Genomic DNA, 24,561 nt, shown 5'->3' on the forward strand with positions numbered 1-24,561 from the left:
TGGACTCTTCAGCCCCACTGCCCTCTTATTCTCACAATTTATATGCTTGGATGGTCATTTTTTTATTCTTCCAATTGGTTATACACATGTGTTCTTGTTCTCAGGACTGCTGTGTGCTTTGTCACGTGGATTTATAGTCACACGTGAATGCTCTTTTCCATGTGCTCTTGTACTCATCTGCATGTTTTCATTCTGACAGTTACCCACACCTCATTTTTGGGCTCTGTATCCGTTTATTCCTAGGCAGACTAATCCCTCTGCTAAGCTCACCGGGTGGGGGACACTGGCATTGCTGCGTGGCTGGGCAGCTATGTGGACCATTGGGAGGGTTTGCGCATGCACTTCCCCTCTGCCTGGCTGTGCAGAGACTTTCTTCCTATTTGGCCATCCAGCTATCTGTGCTGTGAGGACAGAACCCTGGGCCTCTGTCATAGTGGTTACTTTAACCATCCACTGTTTGCAAGACAAATTAGGAATTTTGTAAGCTACTGGTCACTATTTACCCACAGGCAGAAGGGCTGTAAAGAGCCCATTGATTAACAGAGTATTTTTTATTGTTGAATAGACTGGATAGAACTAACTCCCCAGTAAGAGAAAGTAGCTGCCAACAGGCTGGGGCTGGCAGTGGTGGGGACCACAGGGGTCTGCTGGGTGCAGTTCCTGCAAGGTGCGAAGTCATCAGTCTTGTTTGAAGTAAACAGAAATGTGTAGTATGAGCCTTCCCTGGCTGTGAGGTCTCTGCTTGTGGAGAAGGGGTACTCCAGCAACAGGGGCTGGTGTGCTACACTCCTTTCAAGAGCCAGCTGAAGATCTCATCTGGCTTATTTCACAAAGGGGTTTGCCAGATGTTAGCCCAGCTGCCCTGCAAATGTTACGTCCCTAGTCACAAAATAACACCACCACATTTTAAGGAGGAAAGTCAAGTATTTAGAGCAGGGCCCTGGCATGGGGGCTCTTGCTGTCTGTAGTCAGCTGGGTCACTGACTTACTGTGTCACGTAGAGGAAAAAACCTTCTCCTTTCAGTAATTCAGTTTTCCCTTTGGGTATAGCTACAGCTTCACCTTCACAACATGCTTAGAGATCTTGGGCTGAACATTATGGAGGTTAAGAGCCTTATTAGAGAGGTTAAGTGCCTTGGCTGGGGAGTGGTGTGCAGCACAGACCGGAATGGATGCCTCTGTCACCTCTGCACAGGATCTGCGCCTTTTTTTTTTCACCTTCTACTCTTTACCTTTGGTCTAGGTTCTGAAAGACAGATTGTTGGGAGAAGACCAGTAGACCAAGGAGCAAGTGGTATGCTCCTGTCTCACTTAGGTATTTTTAGTGGAAGAATATGTGCAGGAGAAAGGACTAAATATGGGTGCTTGATATTATGGTGACTGGTATTAATATCTGGCAGGTGTTAAAGTTTAAACAGTGCTTTTCCTATCCATGCCACGCTTAACCCCTTTGTGGGTGAGATCTTCAGGTGTCTATGGAGAGAGGACTAAGAGATGAAGTTCTGGGCATTTTGCTGTGATGATTTTACTGCTGACTAGAGTTTGCATGTAACTGAATGGACACAACCCAGTAGAAATGACCTAGTTAGTTGGGACCCTGAGGAAAAATTAGTCCTTGTTTGCCTGAACAACTCCTTCATAAGGATACGGACGTCCTTGAAGGCACAAGCATACTAGCACTTTTTTGATCCAAGACTTTAATCTTTTGAACTCCATCTTTTAATGCTTCTTTTCTTTCTTCATCTCAGGGCTGCTGTTCTAGTCTGTCTCCCTAACCTCCTGACCTCCCATGTGATAGGGTCATTTAAGCAGTACCTATATGCTGGCTTCTGCTTCCTTGAAGCTGAACTCTGCTTTTGGGCATGAAAATGTATGAATTGTGTTTCAGCCCATCTGAAGTTTCCTATTTGCAGGAGGTACAAGGTCAGAGTAAGAATCTGCCCATGCTGTATTTTCAGTACCACTCCCACAGGTGTTTGAGAACAGTTTGTACAAGCTTACGTTATTCATAGGTGCCACCGTTGTTTTCATTCTAGCATGCCCTTTGCACGGACACTGCTTCAAATCGGATTCTCTTGCACTGAAATGTGAATGTTTTTCAGATCCATGCACACCCATTTGCAAGAATATGGCAGTAGTGATAACAGAGGTCAGATCAAGAATTCATCTAACCCAGAAGTGTCTTTTTATGAAAGTAGGTGCTTTGGAAGAATTTTAAGAAACTACGTTAGCATTGGTCTCATCCTGATATACCTTTGTGGTTTCTGGTAGTCACTGTTTTAAGGCCTTTCTGCCCGATACTACATCCAGATCATGGTGTTGTAGTGTCATTGATGGACATAGCTTCTCTAGACATGTCCAGTCTTTGTTTTTCTTAATCCACTTTTTAACTTAATCCATTTTTTAACTCCACAGTATCCTGTGGTAACAAGTCCCATTGTTTAATTATTCAAATGTGGAAAGTACTTTTTTTCACTTGCTTTTACACCTGTTACTTGAGAATTTCATTCACTGACTCCTCCTCCTTGTGTCCTGACAAATAGAGGAGAAGAAAAATTCCCTGTTCACTGTTGCTGTACGCTTCTATGGGAGAACTTATCTTGGGCCATATCTCCGGGACACAGGGCTCTACCCACCCTGGGGACAGTGATGCACAGACATCAATATGATGGATACAAAATGTCCGTTTATTTAACTGCGTCACACGCTTATATAGCTCCTCTGCTTCCTGTTCCTGCCACTCCTATGGGGAGGAGTCTATCTTTCCATCACATCCTGTGGTCTTCCGGTCGCCGATCCCTGTCTATTCCCCTACAGTTCACCTGCTCTGTATTATTTGGGATTTTAGCTCTATCATATATATCGTTAGAGGTGCCTTTTCCAAGCTGAAGAATTCTATTCCATGCCTAACAGTTCTTCTTTTCCCAACTTATGCACCTACTTGATCAGCTGCTCTGATTTGCAGTGATACACATCTTATGGGTCAGCCATAACATGCACTCACCCTCAGGTCTTACTACCTGCACTCATTCTCTTGTGCATGTGGCCATCTTTGTGAACACTTGCATGTTTATTTTCATGCTTTCCAACACCACCATGTTTGTAGCCCTCACTATCTGAATACTTCTAGGAATGTGCCATCTCCAATGTCAGCATACTGTTTTTGCCACGAGGGAAAGGAGATAGTATGGTTTGATCACTGTTTCTGCACATAGATGTTGGGGTAAATTACTTTCTCTTTGGCTTCTACCTCATGCTCTTATTCCTTTGATCACTCAGAGTAGGTGCCACTTACCCTGACTCACTGCCCCTGATAATGACAAAACCTATCCTGGAATTACATAGCAGAGGAAGCAAAGGGGATGGAAAAGAGGAGCTAGCACAGCTGTTGTGTGTAATTGGATTGGAAGTGGGCCTCCGGCTACAATAACAAAACTGTACTCCCGGCTGGCCTCACTGCTGGGGCCTGCAAGGAGCCCTTGGCTGTTGTGCGTATCATGACTGAATCAAACAAAAATGACTGATCCCCAGGCTGTGCTACTGCTTTGCCCAGTTAGAAAAAAACAGGCACCATGTGTGCCAGCAGCCAAGGAATCAGGTCATCCTCTTGGCAAAGCTGAACTGTCTAGCAGGTAAAAGGTCTGAACTAGGTGTCAGAACGATTTTTCCTCCTCATCCATTCTTCTCATCTCTCAGGACAAGGGTTTTGCTTCTTCCTCTGAGTCCCAACCTTTGGCCCTGCTGGAATGCCCTCTTTTTGGTACATGGGGACTCTTAGGGAGGCTTCTGTAGTCTTTCGGTTTTAGAAAACCTCATGATGCTTATTTAAAGAAGGACCCCATGGGAGATGAGGGACTTGTCAACTCTCCACCCTAACTAGAAAAGGGAACAGCTGGTGGAGCTGGGGTAGGAGTTTGAGAGGAGAAAAAAGCCTGTTTCTTAAAGAATTACTAGTTTTAGGAAATTAGGAAAGGAGGTATAAACAACAGATTCCATCACTCATCAGATTGCTTTTCCCTATAGTACACGTAATTTTATTTTTGGAAGAATCTCTGGTTTGCATGATTTCTTTCTTCAGCTGTGCTGTAAAGAATTTACATGTGTATCCTGGACCAGAGGGCACGATGTCCTGCCTCAGACATGCATTGCAGCTGGCCCTGTTATTATTTGAATGGGTCATGGAGCCTGATAGGCAGGAAAGGATCCTCTGCGGGCAAGCCTGCCCCTGGGGAGAGCTGGGCTGCTGCTGCTGCCTGGCAGTCGCTTTTCCCATTCATTAAGAGCTTTTGGGCTAATCATTTGGCAGCATCATTAAAAGGGAAATACTGAGGCTGCCCGCCTTAACAGAACAATTCAGCAGTGCACGCACACCCACGCACACGTGCACACCCCCAGAGCACGAGCCCAGTAACATGGGACAAGCTGTAATTAACTGGGTGAAGGAGTCCATCTTCCTTTGTTGCTGCAATCAGTTGTCGTTCTCAGCTGTGTTTTGTGCGCTCCCCACCTTCTTAGGTTTTGTGGCTTTATTCTTCCATTTTAAGTGCTAAGTACCTAAATGTGGTGCTGGGGGTGGGAGGTGGGAAGTGGGAGCAAGGTTCAAACTGCTTGCAAGGTTTCCTTCTTTTTCTCCTCCATCCTGAAAATTGCCCCTAGTAAATCCTTAAAGATGAGGACTGCCCTTTGACTACATTGCTCTTTCATATCATTGTACTCTGAAGCTACTTCTAAAAATGTCCTTCTGGCTTCATAAGAATCCAGTGTTGCCCCTTGATACTTTGTACGATTAGAGCCACTTAATTTTACTGTTTTGGTATAGAAAGCAGATGTTTCACAATTTTTTTTTTTTAAAGTAGTTATTTGAAGTGTTACTTTGAGATCAAGGGAGATTAATATTAACCTTTAAGAAAATAATACTGATTTGGTAGTAGGTTAAAAAAATATTAAAAAACCTCCCAGACCTAAATAGGAAGAGTCAGTTGTGGCAGGCATAAATCATGGCCAGAGAGCAGTTTATATGTCTGTCTGCCCTCACCAGTGGACATATTTTAATAACAAGTCAATGTTCTGAAGAAGCAGGCCCCTTTCTATTCACAGTACTGCTGAAAATCTGAATAAGCTTGGGCTCCAGAGGCTGAGCACAAGGAGATGCTTATCATTATCTAAGAAAGCTGTTGAGATCCTTATTCTGAAGCCATGTGCTTCTCCTTACTATTGCTCATGTTTGAAGTTCAGGAATAGCAAGTCACCAAATCCCTGACTTTGACATAAAATTTCTTTGCAGGCAGATAATCTATTTATTCTGAGGTTTTCCTAAACCTTTTCCAGAGTACTTGCTACCCACCATTTTTGTTGACAGCAGTTTTGCCCAGCCACTAGATTATTATAAGAATGACTAGATTGGTTTAGAAAAAGCACCAACCCCTTGACCATTGTGGCTCATGCAGGTTTGTGTCAGCCTTTTCCCAGTTCTACACTGGCTGGGTTTGCAGCCCTGAGGCTTTAATCAGGGTTTATTGTTGAAGAAATCTAAGATTAAAAGGAAAGAATGTTTCATCTGGATTTAACTGAAAACTCAGCTTTTCTTACAGGATGTCCCTGAATGGGATGGCTATTGGCATGAACAATGGTTGTATATGTCAATAATGTGGTTTGGGGCCTGATGAGTTCATTTAGCGTCCTGCTGAAAGCTTTGCTGGCCTTTATGGTTGATTCCCAAATAGCATGGTGATAGATGTCCCCCCTGTTCTAGCAAAATCTGGTCTAGTTTGCAGGCCTGAACTATTCTCACACCTCTGGCATTGGCTTGTTCGATGCCCTATTAGTTTATTGTAGTCCAGTAGCAAGTGCTACCCCATGCCACCTTGAAATGACTTTGACTTTTATGATTTGAAAATTGTTTTAGTCTCTTGTCATATCTTGAAACTGATGTAAAGGTGAGACAATGATGGCAGTTCATGTTTTCTGTGTTGATTTTACTGTGACTAATCTGGGGCCTTTCTTACACATGCTGCAAATGTCACAGATTTTAGATCTCAGTGGTTGAAGGTTTTGGTTGTTAATGACACTTTGTTGGAGATAAATACACTCATTTTCACTCGTACTTTAAATTGCAAGGGACAAAAATTTTCAGATGAGAAAACCTGATATATTATTTCATTATTTATATTATTATTTTATCTAATAATCTAAAATTCTGTTGGTTTTCTCTTTGTTAAAATAAAGATCTGTGTCAATGGACAGTTTAAGAGATAATATTGGTTTTTTGCTATATCTCCCAGTCCACCCCCTTTTTTCTTCTTGTTTTAAAAAGGAGATAGTAGCATTTGGGGGTGGGCATTATTTTTTCTTTAATCTCCCTACTTCAGTCATCCATTTGGGACTAGAAGATCAAGAGGTCATACAATACTACAGCTGCTGTTGTATTTCAAATTTGCCAAGAGGACATTTCTTAGGTAGACTTTCTTTCACAGGCATTTGAACCAAGGCCAAACCAGGGGCTAGAATGGTGGGTACGCTTGTGAGGTGCGCTCACTTCTGCACTGCAGGTGAAGGGCTCTGGGCTGCACCTGGCTGATGCGCCTGACAGATAGGGCACACAGCATCTTCCTTGCAGGGATAAGGACGAAAGAGGTGTTGACATTCCTGACATTTTGAGATTTTTATAGCTCCTCTGTGGCTGGGGTAGACAGAAGGGATCTTCTTACAGTGTGATTCAGTGTATTTAAGGCAGGCTCTTGCTTTGAACCCTCTCTGGAGGCTTCTCTTTGTCAGTGTCCGATCTTCCCAAGTGGACAAGGCACCTGCCATCCCCAGCACCAGCACCTGTTGGTGTTGTGCCTCTTAGCTGTGGCTTTCCTTCCCTGCTATGTACAAGGGCTGAGGGCTTGGGGCCCCTGTCTCTGCTCTGGGTCTGATGTCCTTTCCCTGTTTGGCCACCTTCAGCTGCATGTCATACTGCCAGCTTCTTGCCTTTTCTCCTTTGTCACCATTATTACAGGGTCTCTGTGCTTTGTAAGTCCTAACAATTATACTTTTGTCTTCTCGTCCTTTACAGTGCCTTTTACAGTGGCTGTCAGGTTCCCAATTGGACAGACCTAAGATTTGTCTGTCCAGAATGATGGGGTCAGTGGCCATAAATAATGACACAAATTCAACCCACTCTGTTAGCAGAGCAAAACGATTCAGTGAAATTATATCTTGTAATTTAGACTAGAAGTATGTCCTACAGTATCAAGCCTGCTATGTTTATTTATAGCAAAAGACCCTAAAAAGTCTAAACCTATGTTGTGTTTCTGATTATTTTTCTAAATCCACAATAATCTTCAAGAACATTAAGATATTTGCATTCCTTAGACTGTATGATTATTAATCCCCTTATCTGGCTTGGAGTTCTCTGTGGGTGAACATATTCTTGGGATGATCTGGATTTTAGATTTCTCCAGCAGACACAAAGAAAAAATATAAAAGAGAGAGAAATAAACAAATTCAAACTCAGCATGCTGCTTGTTGAAAATTCTCATTCTAATAAATTCATTTGACCTCTCAGTCTCCGTGAAATTAAAAAAGTCACAGCCCTGTTTGATTAATAAACTGACTGAAGATAGGTGGTGTGTGTGTGTATGTGTGTATCAAAATCCCTGCCATACTAAGTGCTATGAGAGGTGGGAGATGTGGAGAAGGAATCAAACTAAGGGAAGAAGGTCAGGGAACCGAGTATGAAAGGGTTCCCTCATGTCTTGAGGGGTAGAACTTGTTTTTGTATATGTTAGTTCTGTGATATCATGTCACAAAATTAACTAATGGGTCAGTTGATGTTTAATGGATTTGGCATGAATATATATACAATAGTATCTAAACAATATTCGTATGAATACAGTTGTACAGTAAACATATTTGAAAATTGGGGCTAGAAATGGATTTCAATGGAAACAGACGAGGTTTATGCCAGAAAGACTTACTGGACAGGGACGAGAGCAGCCCAAGTGACCACCGCAACCCCATCTACATAGCTGATAGTGCCTGTCACTGCTGAGGGGAGCTGTGCTGCTTTCTGGCTTTACCTTGAATTATGAAACCAAAAAGTAGCTTTAGCTATAGAGCCATAAAGTAACACGCTGCCCTTGGAAGTTGAATCTCCAGTTCTTCCCAGAAAGGAAATGGATTTGTACTAAAAATAGGTTACAGGTAATTTTTTTAGTCCTTGCCAGGTCTGGTATACTGGTGTGTAATTAGTAAGTGTGAGCAGTGTTGATTGACTCCTAAAAATACGTGCTGAAGCCACTACACTCAAGAATGAGGATAGCTTTGTGTGTGTGTGTATGCATTTAGCCCAGATGTTTTGTCTGAAGCAGATGTGATGGGATCATGGCCTCCCTTTCACTGACCACTGCAGCCTTGAATTTTAAATCTCTAGCTGAGGAGAAGTTATTTCTATAGCTCCCCAGAGGAGCAAATGCTCCCTGCAGAGCCCCATTGCAGACCTTGGCTTTCCTAGCCCATTTAGCCATACCAGTATGCAGTGCCTCTGGAGCTGTTCCCCAAGGGATATGATGAACTTCAAACACAGTTCTTCAACTACCAGCAGATTTTTTCTACCTATGACAGATGCTTTCCTGCTCAGTGAGGAAAGCAGCAGCTGCAGATGTGTGTGCCCTGTGTGCTACACCCATACTTGGTCTAGTTCAAGTATGCAGGCTCTAATCCTGAGAGGCATTGGACTTCGACCAGTGTGCATGGATATTGCTGCTTCTTTTTCTGTTTTGTTCTTTTTTTCTTACTTACTTCCTCCTCTCTCTCTCTCTCTCTTTTTCAAAGGCCTCTCACACCTGATGATGGGTGAACAAGGTAAGTCCTTTGACCTTCTCTTTGTTTCAGTCACTGATCATGAGAGAGCTTTGTCCCTGCTGCTTTTCTGAGCTGGGCTTTGCATGACAAAAGCAACTAAACCTACTGGGTGCCAGTCAAGCCATTTGCATTTTGCTTCTGTGTCCCATGAGCCATGGCTACTTGTCAGCCCGGGACTCAGGTGCCCAGGAGGGAGCATGAAATGATTCCATGGACAGTAAAGAGGTATGCTTCCCCTCTTCATGCAGCCCACCAACTATTTTATCTTGTCATTTTTTTTCTTGTTGTGCCAGCTGTAATAACTCCCACTTCTGCCTGGCAAATGTAGACCTCGGTGTTGGTCTTTATTTTTAAGAGTGCAATTATTACAAAAAATATGTTAATAGCCCTTGTGGCATAATCCAAGCTCATTATGAATCCTGAGGAAAATTGCATATAATGGCCTATAAGTCCTGTGTCTGCAATTTAAAATATTTAAATATGCACAGAGCAAAATGGTTTAGAAACAGAACAAGGCTAACCCAAGGTTAGGCTACAAATGGGATCTAGGCCTGTATCAGAGTTCACATTTTAATATCTTACCCTGGATTGTGTTGCAGATCTATTGGCTGTGACATGATGGGATCATTAGTCCCATGTTACGCTATGGGGGTGAAGAGCAAGAAGCTGGTTAGAGGAGGTGAGGTGAGGAGAGAGTTGATTCTGTTTTCCATGGACAGTGTCAGCATCTTGCTGACCTGGGTACGCAGGGAGGAGTTAGCAGCGCTGGTGATGCATTCTGGTCTTGCGAATGCAGGAGTAAAATATTTGAAGTCTTAGCGCAAGGTGTGTGCACATGGTTCACTAGGAAGACCAGACCTTGTCTATGAGGAGAAAATGTGAGTTTGGACTCTAAAGCCTGATGAGGCTTTCCTAGACTAGATTTACACAATACTTTTTTTGCCATTTAGCAAGCACGTATTTGAGCTTAGAGAGTCCAAAGAGTTAATAAGACAGAACATAGTGCCTGTGAAGGCTCAAGAGTAATTAGGTACTTGAGTAAAGAGACATAGTTTCTATGTATCTCAGTGAAAAGTAGAGAGGCTTAGGACATAATCAGTTTTTATTCTGTAGTTCAAGGCAGATGTCTGCTCTGAGGTCGTGAAAGCTTAGGAGACAATCAGAAGTGAAGTTGGGGCTCACTCTTCAGTTTCAGTTCCCATATGTGGTGGGAAAAGTAGGAAAACAGGGCTCTTCATGAGTGCATGTCAAGACCATGGTATTTGGCATGTGGAGCATCTGCTAAGCTCTGGGAAGCATCAAGCTGCTTCTCTATCCCCACTAACTGTTCAGCTGGGCTCATGGCTTGGAGGTTGTGCTCTGTGAGGGAGCATCTAGCAGACAGGTCTCTTCAGCATGTCCTAGTTGCTCAGGATGCAGCTGAGTATGGCAAGCCATTGGTAGAGGAAGGATGATGGCATGTGGGGAGTGATCAGGACAGTGAACTTTCATGGCCACTTTCATTCTCAGTAACACCGAACGTATCTTTGTAGCAGTCTGTGATTTAGCACTGAATTATATAAACAGATGCACTTGCTATTTAAATTACAAGTTGCAACGCAGCTGGGTCAGAAAGACCTGCATGACCTATTCAGGCCTGTATGACTGTCATCAGTCCTTTCTATACTCCCTTGCCTGGCAAAAAAATGTGAAAACTATTGGGTTCTGGTAACTTTAGCAACCCTTATTTATCCATGACGCATCAGGGAACAGTGGCTTCTCTTTTCTTGCCAACGAACTCACAGATATTCCCTTTTGATAAATATTTACTCTCTATAAAAATATGATGGATATAAAGTATGTTAATGTATATGTGTGAGTAAATATGCAATGTCAACATTATATACAAATACATTAGCTCTGGTAGGTGAAATGTGTTTAGCAAATATATTACCATGAGATTTTTTTTCCCCCTGTCTTACTCTGTCATTTCCCTTGCTGTTTTGAATTTGACGTGGAATGAGGCATATCGTTGGTGTGCTTTTGCATGAGGGGTTTGCATTTCTCAGTAGAAAATCAACTTAAAGCCAAAGGGCTTAACCAGGCAGTTGCTGGTTGTACTGTCAGTTGTTTAAGCCTTGCTTTGTGCTTTAGTTATGGTGTGTCTCTCGTTTTTCCCTTGACTTTGTGTTTTGTTGAGCTTACTGCTATATAAATATGCTCGTTTTCTTGTTTTTGTAAGTATGGCCAGTGACATAACTTTCTGTTTTTTATGCTTCCTCCTTCTCTTCTCTTTTGCCTCCACCATGACGGACACCCCTCTTCTTCCTCCTTTTAACTGGACACACACCTTCCTGTCTGTAGGTAGAAGTAAAGGTAGACATTGTATTCTTTCTAAGACTTAATTGCTTGTGAAATGTTTGTTTGTCAATAGAAAAATTGTATTTTTATGAATGTGGTTCATATTGGAACTTAATGCTTTTACTTTTAAAAGTCTCTTAATCTTTTGTTTTGTATTAAATTATGGAAGAAATATTTATTAAGATGAATGCTTTGAGGCCTTCTTAACAGATGTTATTTTCTCCCTGTTCCACACTAAGTATGGGCTGCGCAGTGTCAGGCTCTCTGTAGCTGGTAACACTGCGGTGCAAACGGACTGTTAGTTCAGTCGAAGACAGAGCCAGAGGCCAGAGAGCTGGTACTGCCGCCTCTCTTGCACTGGAGTGATGCCAGTGCTGGGAATTTTGGCACTGGTGCTGGTGGAAGCAGGACCTGGGCTTGTCCAGTACCCTTCAATGGTGGTCTTTTGAGCTATCATTTCTCGCCCCAGCTCTGCTTCCCATCCTCTTTGTTAGTGAAAAAGTGTTTTTCAAAGAGAAATTGAGTTGCAAAAAGTTGCAGGGGAAACAGAAGTGATCAGCACTGCTCAACAGAGGGGTCTATTTCCTTTGCAGCTCAGTAGGCACAGGGTATGTAAGGCTGCTCTGGGGCTCCAGCTTGCTCTTCAGCAGTTCATACCTATCTTTAGCATGCAGAGGACAGTCATCCATCCCTAATAAAAACTGTAAAAAAGGCAAAATGCTGCAAACCTGCTGTGGGCCTCCAGTTGTACTGGAGGGAAGGGTGAAGATTAATTGATAAATTATAAGCATTGCTCGAGGAAAATCCATTTCTTTGTCCTATTTTCCAAAGAGATAGAGATATTAAAAGGTTTTATTATGCTGGGGCTTACTCCTTTTCAACAAATACACTGCTGAAGAATCTGATCTATTGATCAGCATGATTTGAACACATTGGAGGATGTTGGGTGTGTCCATGCCAATAAGACACTGGGGGATGAAATGACTAATTGTACTACTATGAATTTGGGAGGATATGAGAGCCCAGAGGACTTGTTCACAATAACTTTCCACTGAGACACAAGCAGTCTCTGCCCATTGATCAATCCTCCTGTAATACCTGAATTCTTGGGAGCACAATGACATATTAAATACTTTCCCTTGAGATGAGTCCTCTTTCTCCTGTGTTTTCTATCAAGTTTGTATTGTTGGATTCTCTGTGATGGGGTGCATCGTGTAATCAATATTTTTTGTTCTGTTTTGAGGTTGAAAAAGTATTCCTATAATTAATTTCATACCTTTTCTCTTCTATTCAAATTTGGGTGGTGGAGGATAATACATAAGCTGTACTCAGAGCTATCTTCTTAGCAGGAGGTGAACATCAGAACATAATAATTACATATATACAGTGTAAAAAATGTGAGAACCAAAAGCTCTAAGCACACCATACAAAATGTTACTGTGCCTCAACACAGCTGCCAATAATTGAGTTAGCTGATGTATGGCTTAGTGTGATTTAAGGGTCAGTGTAGATCAGGGCAAGTCTTGTACGGTGTGTTGTTAGCTCATGTTGCTCCCTTCCTTTCTCAGGTGGCATATGTGCTGCAGGCCAGTCTGTGCAGGACTAAACCAAAAGTCTTTTCTGAAGTAAAACTCCCAGTTGAGCCTGTAGGAACGAGGATTATAATATATAGTCCACAGTTAATTCATATGCACTGAAACTTAATTTATTGTGTCATTGAGCGAAAATATTGTTTCACTTCCCAGCTATGTGTAGTTTTTAGCTCTAGTTATAGCAAGTGACTTCATCAGAGAACCATCACTCTGAATGAAAAATGGTGTTACCTTCAGAGGACTCAAGCAGTGTAATTTTGAACCCACACATGGCCTTCAGCTCACAGAGAAGGTGGTATCAGATGCCTTAGTGATTGTGCCTGGAAGGTTCATATTTTTTGGCATTCTTTTAGTTTTTAGTAAAAACTGGCAGCCACTCTGTCTCATGCCACATATGTAGCCAAAGGATATGATGTATTTGATTTCATAAAACCTCTTCACAACATATAGCAGTCTGTGACCTTGCATTCATCACTTGAAACGAGTCTTTCATTAGTTGCTTCCACTGTAGTAAATAGGCTTCTTCTGCATCTATCCTTTTTAAAGAGTTCAGGAGATATAACTTTTTTTTTAATAAGTTCCTGGAAAGTTGAAGAAGATGAAGTGTAGGTGTTCTGGGCTAATGGCTGGAGTAGCTTAGATGCAGAAAAGCAGCTGGGCATCACTGGCATTTTAGTCTGAACTGAGTATGCATTGTTTGTGTTTTTATTAGGTGTATGGAACTGGTCACGATGATGAGGTAAATGTATGATGAGGAGGGAGGACTTTGATTTAGTTTAGCATGAATTGCTGAATACGACGTCTCTTCTGGAGAGGAACTGACGATTAAGGAACAATTAAATTGAGTTTATTTCCCTAACAATCCCCCCCAAGTAAATGATACCGAAGGAGATCATAAATATCCAGCTCTAATGTGCTATTGAACTGGAGTTAATGTGTAGTCACGTTCTTCCATATCATTTTTTCCCTTGACAGCCTTTGTTAAGGAAATGATAATTTGACTTTTTGCTACCTTCACCATTCACTATTCTTTTATATGTGTAGTGGGTTTTGTTTTATCATCACTCTTCGTTTGGATCTGGCTTCTGTTGAGGTTCGTGCCCCCAGAGGAAATTGGTTGTATTCCTTATGGGACTCTGCTGTTTTCAGTGAATGAAGTCCTGTGTCTTCTTGAAGGCAATAGCAAAATTCACATTGAATTTAGTGGGCCAAGATTCATGTAAAGAATTGAAAAGTCCCAAATATCCCCTCTGACACAAAGAATGACAGTGAGGTGTGGCTGGTTTCTGGGTGCGCACAAGACACCTCCATAATGCCCATGCAGTCTGTAGACTGCTGCTTCTCCTCTAAGGCACTGGGCTCCTTCCCTCCATCAGTAACTGCTCAGGATGAAAAACTGCACAGCTGCACACTCATTTTCAACATGAAGCAGTTTTTTTCTCCATTCTCAGAGGGAAATGAAAGAGAGTACTCACATATTCCATGGGTGGGACATTTTTTAATGCATGCTGTGTAGACCAAAGGCTACTGGCAAATTTCCCGCGTAGTTCTCAGCATTGCAAGATCAGATTATCTCCCTTGGTCCTAACTGCTCTTAACCCAAGTAGGTCTTTTAAGTCTTGTAATGTTCAGCATTGCTTTCAGTGAGCAGCGTGAGGTTGTTATTTCTTTGAATTGTTCAATAATATTGACCAGGAGATAATGGCACAGAAAAAACGAAATAGCATTTGTGGACTTCAGTAGAAGGAAATGACTGGACCTTACTGATCTGGAAAATAATTTTGAGTTGTTCTTCACCAGTAACAGCACTAGTATTTCAGAGCGATGTGAGTAAGTCCATCTGAATGGCCAAGAGTTTATGCAAATGTTGAAGTGAAACATCAGTAACAAATTAAGTCATTTGTGCTCTATAAATATCTAATTATACAAGGGGAAAAACAACACCACATCCATCTTGCCAGCCTTGGCAGCGGTTTTTAAGCTCTGCTTTGCCCTGTAAAATATCTTAATATTTGGGTTTTAAGTGTGAATACTGTATGTTTTTGGTTTCTACACTTACAGTCCTTTCCTTACTACTTTTAAAATATGTGTTGTATTGAGTTTGTTTTCCTTTTGGTGGGAAAAAAATCCTGCATTATTATAAGGATGCTGACTTTCAGTATTAACTTTCCTTTTAATAAGTGTTTAAAAAACAGCATTGTATTTTATGGTTAGGAAATACCCAATATGTAAAACCTCTTTGAGAGGATCAAGGCCCTTTGAATGTAGATGTCATTCTTCTGGAATAATTTTTTGTAAGTGAATTTTTGCTGCTAGTTTCATATTTTATTTAGGGAAGAAATAAATTTTTTAATATAATTCCTGGAAGTCTAATTAGAGATGATTGATAGTTGATGAATTTCTAATGTAAGATATTGGGGGACATTTCTGCAAGGCATTTATCCTATTTCTTTATATTCCAGAGTTTTCCAAACTTTGGTGAATGAAGTCACTTAAATGTTGAATATCAGCTAATGCAAAGGAGTAGATGTCTTATAAAAATTCTTCTTTTTACACCTCTTCATAATATATCTATGAGGGCAGACAAATGAGACATTAAATAGGAAGTTTCTGGTAAATTATTTTTCATTTGTGCATATGAGCATGTGTGTTTACAAAAACTGTATGCATAAAATATTTAATAATGCATTAAGTATTTTGTAGATTATAGGTAATTTGTTTTTTCTTACATGCTTTCTTTCTGCCTATTTTAAAACTCTGTCTTTCTAATGTGTGAAAAACCAGCTGATTCTTCACTGGCTTTAATTTTTATTAAGAAGAATGATTTCTGTGAAAGTTAAAGGCGTTGTGGTTGTGTTGTGTGTAAACAGGAGCTAAAATTTTGTATTCTTATGCTGTATTGCAGTCTTCTGGTTTTGATGAGGCTCAGGTTTCGCTCTGCCCAAAAAGAATATTTAATTGATATCATTGAAAGGCTTTTTTTTCTTCCTCTATTTTATTCATTTGAGGCATTCAGTGGTGTGTAGAGATTCAGAGGTAGCAAAACAGGCCATATGCTTTGTAAAAGGCAGACTAATAGCACTTTTGATGGACATCTGATTTTTAAAGTGCTGTATCTTTCATTAAAATTTACATGTAAAGTAAGGGCAAGCACAGTGACATGAAAGCTAATGCAAGTTGCACATCTTGACATAATAACAATCACAAGAAACTGGAGATCCCAGATGGCAGCTTGGCCTTTGCCATCCTTTTAATAAGCTACTAACTGCTAATTATTGCACTCTTATGGGCAAGTTAATTTACTGTTGACTCTTAAAGAGACATTGTGCCTTTTCCTGGCATTAAGGTTTTCCAGTTTAGATCTGAGAGTGTTTTTTCCCTGCAGATTGGAGTCCTTCCAATGGACAGTAACAAAGAGGCAAAGATGCAGAGAGGGAAATGGAACATAATAAGCAATGTTTTCTTTGGTAATAGCAGAATATAGGGTTGTGGGTTTTTCTAGGGCATGGGTTTAGAGCTCAAAGGAACACCAGCATGTATATTAGATCCAGGATTTGTATATAAAAGAAAGCTCTTACTGCAGAGTTAGTATTATAGTTAAAAATAAACAGAATGTCTTTCCTTAAATAACTGAAGCTTGAGATTCTGAAAATGAGATAAACTAGAAATAGAAAATCAAAATTACAGGTTCATTTCTTTTGCCAGAGATTATTTGAAGGCAAAATTTCAACTCAGAATTCTGAAAGCTAAAATGTCCACTGTGTTTTTGGAAAAAAAATGTTAATTTTAATGTTACTTACCTGGTTATGATAATACAGGGAAGGAGCATTATCTGTAAAACATACAATTTTTTAAAGTGATCTTTTTCTTCTTCCAGCTGAAAGGAATATTTGGTAATGAGACCAGTCAGGGAGAAGTTTTGATCTAAGAACCTATTTAGGAATGAAGAAACAGCTGCAGTTTAAATGGACTCTAATTCTCACAGTTAATGCTGTTTTGTGAATGCATGATTCTCTGTGATAACATTTGGGAGGAGTGATGGTGGGTAATAGCTTATTTCCTGGGCTTTATGGTAATGCAGCAAAGTGGTGATAATGCCATCAGGAACTGAAATAGACCCCTGTCACACACATCATACAGCCCTGCAAAAATATGAAACCCAGTGAAAGAGGGGAGTTTCCTGCTTTAAGACTCATTGTGGCCTTTTGTGGACTAGACTGATAACATTATGGTATTGAACAGTTTAGAAAATATGTGCTGTGTAAGCTGGATCTTATGCATTAAGAGTAAGTGCTTAGAAACAGCAGCCTTATTTGCAGTGCTTTACCAGATAGTAAATATTTTGACTAGAGATTAGTGGATACAAAAGGTGGTAAAACTGTTACTGTGAAGAAGGTCATGTTTTCTCAAATCGTCGAGTATAACTCACCCAGTATCGTCTGTGACAGTTATTAAGCCATGTCTAATGGTGTGTGATTTCCCCCACATCAGTATGCTGGGTTTGGATTCTGTTTTTGGCAATGCACCCTTGCTGGTTGCTGATCTTCCTGTGACACCCACCACTTATCGTTTATTTGGCCATACTCACCTCTTTCATGGAGCTAGAGCTCCTTCTCATGCTGGCTTTCATTTCCACATTTGTTTCAAGAGCCTTGATAGTTCTGAGTGTAGGTATCCAAACAGAGATAAATACTGACAGGCTATGAAATAAGCGAAGATAATAGAAAATACTACTACAGAGAGCCAGGAATCAGGTGTGAATCCAGCACTCACAGGCTGTAGCATATTCATTTGTTTTTGAAGCCTTTTTGGTTTGAAATTTATGTTACAGATGACTTGCCCTGCGAGTTGCTGTGCTTAAGGTACTGCGTTCCCTAAACAGTCAGTGAAGCCCATGGAAGTTAAAGGTGTTTTTGCACCTGGGAATGTGTTGTGTACCTGCAAGGATAGAGTCCCCAAAGTCTGTTTGGGCAGGATTTTCTGTGAGATGTTGATCTTGTACTAGATGTGCTTTATATACCAAGAGGTTTGATGTAATGGTATTAAGAGCTATATTCTTCACTGTACTGCAAGGATTTTGTTGTGGTATAACTGATGCTGAAGCAGAGAAAATGCACTGATGTAAAAGAAATAGTGCAGGGAAGAAACTGGCTCTGAGACTGTTCCAACACTAACCTGAGGGATTCTGGATCATTCTTAATAAATGATGGCCTTAGTTCTCCTCTTGTTAAAGTAAAAGACTGCAAAGCATTTAATAGAAACGGTCCTTTACCAGCACTGCTTTGTGGGGAAAGGCTTTAAACAGAACTGGTACTTTGAGAATTTGTGTACACAGTTGTCACCATTAAAAAAGTCAGCAGCATTTGCCAAGCAGTACCACACCGTGGTGCCTGAGATATCGCTTTCTCTTCTACAGTAGAGCAAGAAGAATTTATGTAGTATATGTAGGTAAGTGTTTATGATTTGATTCTGTCAGTTGCATGCATTTTAACAGAGCTTTTCTCTCAAATCACAATTTGATTGGGGAACTGCTTATGGGTCAGATTATTTCTAAAGCAAAACACAGTTCCTTTTAATTGACCAAATCCTTTTTACTGAAGATTCTAAAAAAGCATTTCAGTATTTGTTCTAATTTGCGATTGTTATTTGTTAGTGGTGGTAACAAAAATGTGTAATTTGAATGTTAAAATAATTGTATTTTAAAAGGAGCTGTGGTCTTATTAGGTACGGTGGAATTGTATTAAGCCAGCGTTATAAAGCACACACCTTTATTTCCCCTAATTACTGGTATATTAATAATGACCAGGTTGATGATGAATGTGCTGATCACCAGCTGGGATCAGACAATTACATTTGATTATGTAAAGAGTTAGTTGCGATAAGCCTTGAAATATTAAAACTTGGCTAGAGTAAATATCACTGACGAACCTTTGTCTTTTACATGTGTATTCAGCTGCCAGTTCTCTGAGCAATTCTTGGTTCACCCGGTAATGTTGAGAATCAAACTGTGAACAGTTATTTTCCAGCCCTGTGAATGTTGATAAAAGGATCTTGCATAGCTGTTGGCTCGTCCTGCGAGGGGAGAGCGCATTGCTGCATCGCAGCACAGGGATTACAGGCTCTCACGTAGCTCTGCATTAAAGATGTTGCAAGCTTTTGTAAAACCCAGCGCAGGACCTAGCATTGCTGTGCATTTGCATCTCCCAGCTCTGACAAAAGGCACGCGTGTTTCAGGCACCCGCGTCTTGCATCTTGCAGGGCTGGCCAATGCCATCATCCAAATCATACATTCATCTGACCATTTTCAACTACACATATTTATTTTGGATAACCTTACTCTGCAGACAGTCTCAATGAAGTCCATAGGCATGTGGGGCAAGCTGCTCTCTACATCTGTTTTTTATCCCTCAGTTTACTAAATTATTTTTTCCCCCAGAATTTGTTCAGTTCCTAAATATCCATTGATTTATCTTTCCTCTGTTGGTAAATTGCTAAAAAGACGCGTAACTTTCATTATTTGTCTCCTGGAATACTGTCATAAAGAACACTTTCTGGCATTGATCATCTGCAGTTTGAACAGAGCATCATTTTTGCCACAATGTGACAGCGCATTTATGCCAGACTGTGGAAAAATTCTTTTCCTAAAGCTGGAAAAATCAGAATGTACAGATCATAAGGCTCTCTTTAAAAATTACTTGTTATACTTGAGGTACTCCATTCCTCAGTCAATTTTATATTACTAGATATGATACTAGAAATATCATTAGTAATTTTTCTTTGCTACATTCATGTACATTATTTGTTCTATCTATTGACTCCATCTTTAAAACACGTGGATTTCAAGAGAAAAATGTGGATACTTCATTACCTGCCATGCTGCACTGTATGTCCACAATGGAATGAATGTATTATGTTGTGGATGTGCTTAATGTATCGCCAGTTAGTGCCAGTTCCCTTTGACTTCCCAAATACTGATTTTTTTTTTTTTAATTTTCTTTGCGGGGGGGAAGAGTGGAGACAGAATCTCTGATTTTCTTTTTTTTTTGTCTCCTAAGGTACTTCTATTTAAACCAGTGTAGTTTTCTTACTAATTTTCTCCTTCAGGTTATTGCTATCAATCTGCTGGGTTAAACTTTGTGCTATTCCATCAGGCAAGTTTGGTAAATGTTGATCAGTGCATGAAATCAGTTCTTAAATGGTTGCAAAATTGCCTTCCTTCAGACTGTTTTGATCACAAGGGCTTTCAAGTGTCAAAGTCATTTGGAGAACTAGATAGATAAAATGCATGAGCACTAAGCTTTTTCCAGGATAGAATAAATAAATGTGTTTTCTACTGTGTGCTCTGCCTTTGATAGTGATTTGTTAAAAGGGAAAAAAAGAAAGGCAATGATATTAAATATTTACAAGAGTGATTTAGTTGTGTAATCTTGTGCTATGCATCCCTGTTTAATAGTGAAATCAGCTACTGCTGAAGTAAATGCCATTAAACTGGTAGTGCTGTGAAGGTCACTGCCTATACAATGTCAAAGCAATTTATAGAGAATAATGATTTTTGTCGGCTTTCCAATGTACCAACCTCCCTCCTTTTTGTCTCCTTTTCCAAAAATAACTGAAAAGAAATTTATTTCAGGAATCACTTTCTCTCTGACTCTTCTCCCATCTGACTGATTCAGGAGCATGAAACGTCTTTGCAAGTTTTCCTATTGATGTGCCCAGTGGATAGACACTGATTCCCTTCTTTCTGGCCTTGAGCTTGTTACAGCTCTATTTGCTGGGATTTCCAGTTGGCCATTTCGCAGCAGTTCATTTTAAGAGATGCTGGATTATGACCTCTGCTCTTGTGAGTGGTTGCTTTTCTCCCCTGTGCTATTTCCAGCCTTATCAGTCTGCGATTCTCCTGAAAAATACTTTTGTGCGTGCACTGATTGTTTGTCATCAGCAGTGCGCATGTGGCATGTTGACACCCCACCAACCTCCTGTCTTGGTAAGTGTCTTATAAATGCTTGGAGTACATTCCTAAATAGCGTCATGCTTAATGGAGAGGCCTCAGAGGTGAGAGGTGTGTTCTTTGCTCCAAGGCTGGCTTTCCTTGTGAATTGTCGGGGCCTTTGTGCCTCTGCAGCAGTGAAGTGGGGACAAAAGCCCCTCACAACGGCACAAGGAGGCTGCTGCATTGACACTACAGAGTATCCTGAAAACGATAGACGATGAGTACAAAGCAATATCATTCAGCTTCACATCCGTCCAGTAAGAAGGTTAATTATTTGTTTTCCTTGTTTTACAGTTGAATAAGCAGAAGCACAGAGAGATGGAGAGAGCTGGAGGGGAACAGGCAATAAATGCCAGAGTTCTCTTGTCCATTCCTGTTCCTGTAAGCACCAGTGCAATCTATCTTATAAACCACCATATAACTTGCTTGCTCTACCAAGGACTCTCCCAATTAGATTCCATTTGCTGAAGCAATTATCTAAGAAGACTAAAACTGTATTTATCTATTGATAAACATGTACATGACTGTAGAAGTAGCAATCATATTTTACAAAGGGAGCAACACATATTCTCTGTGACAAAAATCTACAGAATGAAAAAACGCATAATGCAGAGGTGCCCTAAGTGTACTTTGTAAGGACTTTGCTGGGGAAGTACATATGAGCACACAGAGGCAATATGGGTTTCTCCTCAAAGGCGTGAATTTTAAGGACAAGTGGAAAAGAAAGAGGGTACTTAAATAGTCAAGGAGTGGAAGTGTTTTTTTCAGTTATGAGGAAGAAGAATGGATGTACATTGTCAGCAGTGGAAAAAGGGGGCAAATGGAATGAATGGGAAGGGAAGCAGAGGGAAAAGCAGTAGAAAGATATGTACACTTATCTGGGAGGAGGGTCTCAGATAAAGTGGTGGGAAGGAATCTGCTGTGAACACTGTTCTGGACATAACGAGGTGAGAAGATATCCCTACACATTTATTTTTTTTTTCCTGAATGTTAGGTAGCTAAGTGTTACTATTTGTTGCTTATTTGGTTCTTTGATTTTTGTGGCATCTCATTCCACAATGCACAGAGAAGACTAAAGCCTTCATTTACTGACATGGCTTTTCATGGCCGCCTTCTCCAGGCCCATTAGTGGACTTTTTATCTGCTGTGAAAGAGGCTAGTTCAGCAGGGTGTCTGGAATGGATGTGTATGTGCATGGTTAATTCAGGACTTGTGGTTTCCTTTAGTTTGTTTTATCTGGTTCTTTGTCTCTTTTTATGCAAGTCTATGATTAGTATTGAGTTCTTCCCAGAATGCTGGCAATTATCTCACAGGTGAAAGGATTAAGAAAGAGCAGTGAGAATTACACTGGGATTAAATAAGACTGCCTTTGGAGTGTTTGTGGATGTGGGTTTTTTTTTCTTCCCCTAAGCAAAGAGAAAGAAGAGAGAGGCCAGCTCAGCCTTCAGGTCTCTCTAGGGAGGAAAGTAATACCCTTGAATATGGAAAAGTAGCGTCGCAGCCTGGGAGGAGGTCATGCTGAGAAAGGAAAGGTAATGTTAAGGCACAAGATTTAGAGTCCTCAGTTCAGCTCTTGGTTGCTCTGGTTTTGCTTCAGGCTGTTCTGATTGCCCACAGTGAACCTCAGCTTGTCCATGTGTGAAATGGAAGCAGTGATAACTTTCCTGTCTTATGTTGCATGAATCTAAATTAATTACTCTGTAAGTGTGCTAGGTTTTTGGGTGGTAAGTACAAAAGAAGAGGATAGAGTATTCTTGTTATGCCCCATGCTGTGGTCACACATCCGACCACATTATGTCAGATGTGGTTAGTGGTGGGTTGTTCCTGCGCCCCTGTTGTCTCTCCCTCTGTGTAACGAGTGGGGCAGACACAATGCTGGTAGAAATGGGGAGCTCAGCCACCTTTTGGGATGAGAAGAGGAACTGCCCCATGGGACTGGCTGACCATGTATACCAGACTCTGGAGGGGCAACACAGGTTGCAGGCTGGGCCATGCCGCACTCACCTTATCTACAAACTGGCCTGGAGACTGGCTTGTGTTCATACAGGGCCTGGCAGATGTCACTGCTGATGGGAGCCTTGGTTCTGCAGCCCAGGGCAAAGAGTTTAGTTCACCTCTCCTGACTCTGGCTCCACTTGTGTTTGCACTGCAGCACTGTCTGAAAGACTCTGAGAGAAGTTGTGCTTTGGTGCTGAGAAACAGGAAACAGGAGAGGGGGTGATGAGAATGGGGCAAAAGCTCCATCAGGTGCCCTGCTGAATCTGTGTGTGATGGGAATAGTGGCATGCAGGATCCATGCTATTCTCAGCATTGCAGGAGAGGCTTGCCCTGCTTTCAAGTGAAATTGAGCTTTTACCCTGAGGGCAGTTTATTTTTCATAGAATCATAGAATAGTTTGAGTTGGAAGGGACTTTTAAAGGTCATCTAGTCCAACCCGCCTTCAGTGAGCAGGGTCATGTTCAACTAGATCAGGTTACTCAGAGCCCAGTCCAGCCTGACCTTGAATGTTTCCAGGGATGGGGCATCTACCACTTCTCTGGGTAACCTGTTCCAATGTTTCACCACCCTCATTGTAAAAAATGTCCTCCTTATATCTAGTCTAAATCTACCCTCCTCTAATTTAAAAACATTACTCCCTGTCCTATCACTACAGGCCCTACTAAAATGTCTGTCCCCAAGACGAGTTAGTTGCAGCTCGTACTAGTCAAAGGAACAGACTGGAAGAATGTTCTCTATTCCTGCAGAGGGTAGCTGAAGCCAGAGACAGGCAAATTACCTTTTGGAGGGCTGGCTTCCCCTCTTGGGGCTGTGTCTCGCCTCTGGACCTGCTCTCCAGTGCGCAGCTTCCAGCTGCTGGGAGTCAGTGCTGGCTGCTCCCCAGGCAGCAGCAGCTGACAGGCACCTAATGTATTTTGCCCTGGTGTGACATCCTCCTCAGAGAAGTGAGCAGGACAGAAACTTTTCTTGTCCTGCCCTCGCTACTGCTCTCACTTCATGTTTTCACACTGTATGTGCTGTCCCCATTCACTCAAGCCTTTCAGCCCTGTCCTTAGGGAGATACAAACACAACAGTGACTATGGCTGATGGTCTTTACTGTCTATGTTACGTGTACCCAGGAAGGACCAGTTAATGCTCGGTGTCATTGCTTTTGTAGTACATGTCAGGCACATCCTGACTTTACTAATTTTACTCTGGTTCTAAGTTGGAGTATTTTTCCCCTTCCGTCAGCTAAGAGTCAGTCATCAGTAAGATGACATGTTAAGTGGAAATGGGGAGATTGTGCCCTACTGAGTCCACACAAAGGATTTGGATGGAGTTACTGCATGGGCATTCCTACATGCTTTGTCGAGCTCTCTGATATCTGTTCCTTACCCCTTCACATAATTTGGTTAACACTAATCTTTTCCTCTTATAATGCAAATTTATTGGCTTCAACTGGAGTGTGTTTGGCTGATAGGGCACCTTGAGGACAGGAGCAGAGAGTTTCCAGAGCTTTGGCCATGTAGAATATGAACTTGCAGAAGTCAAAAATAACAGTTTTCCATGAGAATTCCAATATCCTGGTACTACTGTTCCATTATGATTGCCCTAAGCCTCTGTTCTCTTTCCATGTGGTGATGGCTATTTCTGTTGTATTTTTTATTCTGATTTTATTCTTAGTATGTCAGTTTGTTTTACCTTGTTTGTATTGATGTATAGCTGTGATTAAAAAATCTATTTTGTTCCAGGTATATTTTTATCAGAATAACCCTTAGTATCTTTCCATCTCAAATATCTATGCCAAACACATT

At 41.1% G+C, this 24,561-nt stretch overlaps 1 protein-coding gene across 1 annotated transcript in view; it reads left to right on the plus strand.

The window, feature by feature from the left end:
• NRXN3 (neurexin 3) overlaps positions 1–24,561 on the plus strand; it is a 1,044,813-nt gene that overhangs the window by 111,460 nt on the left and 908,792 nt on the right. The window contains exons 5-6 of the mRNA XM_075103635.1: positions 8,818–8,847; positions 11,191–11,202. Of these exons, the coding sequence (XP_074959736.1) occupies positions 8,818–8,847; positions 11,191–11,202 (42 nt within the window). The remainder of the gene's footprint in view (positions 1–8,817; positions 8,848–11,190; positions 11,203–24,561) is intronic.

This window comes from Phalacrocorax aristotelis, chromosome 9, assembly GCF_949628215.1.
Source record: "Phalacrocorax aristotelis chromosome 9, bGulAri2.1, whole genome shotgun sequence".
Lineage (NCBI taxonomy): Eukaryota > Metazoa > Chordata > Aves > Suliformes > Phalacrocoracidae > Phalacrocorax > Phalacrocorax aristotelis.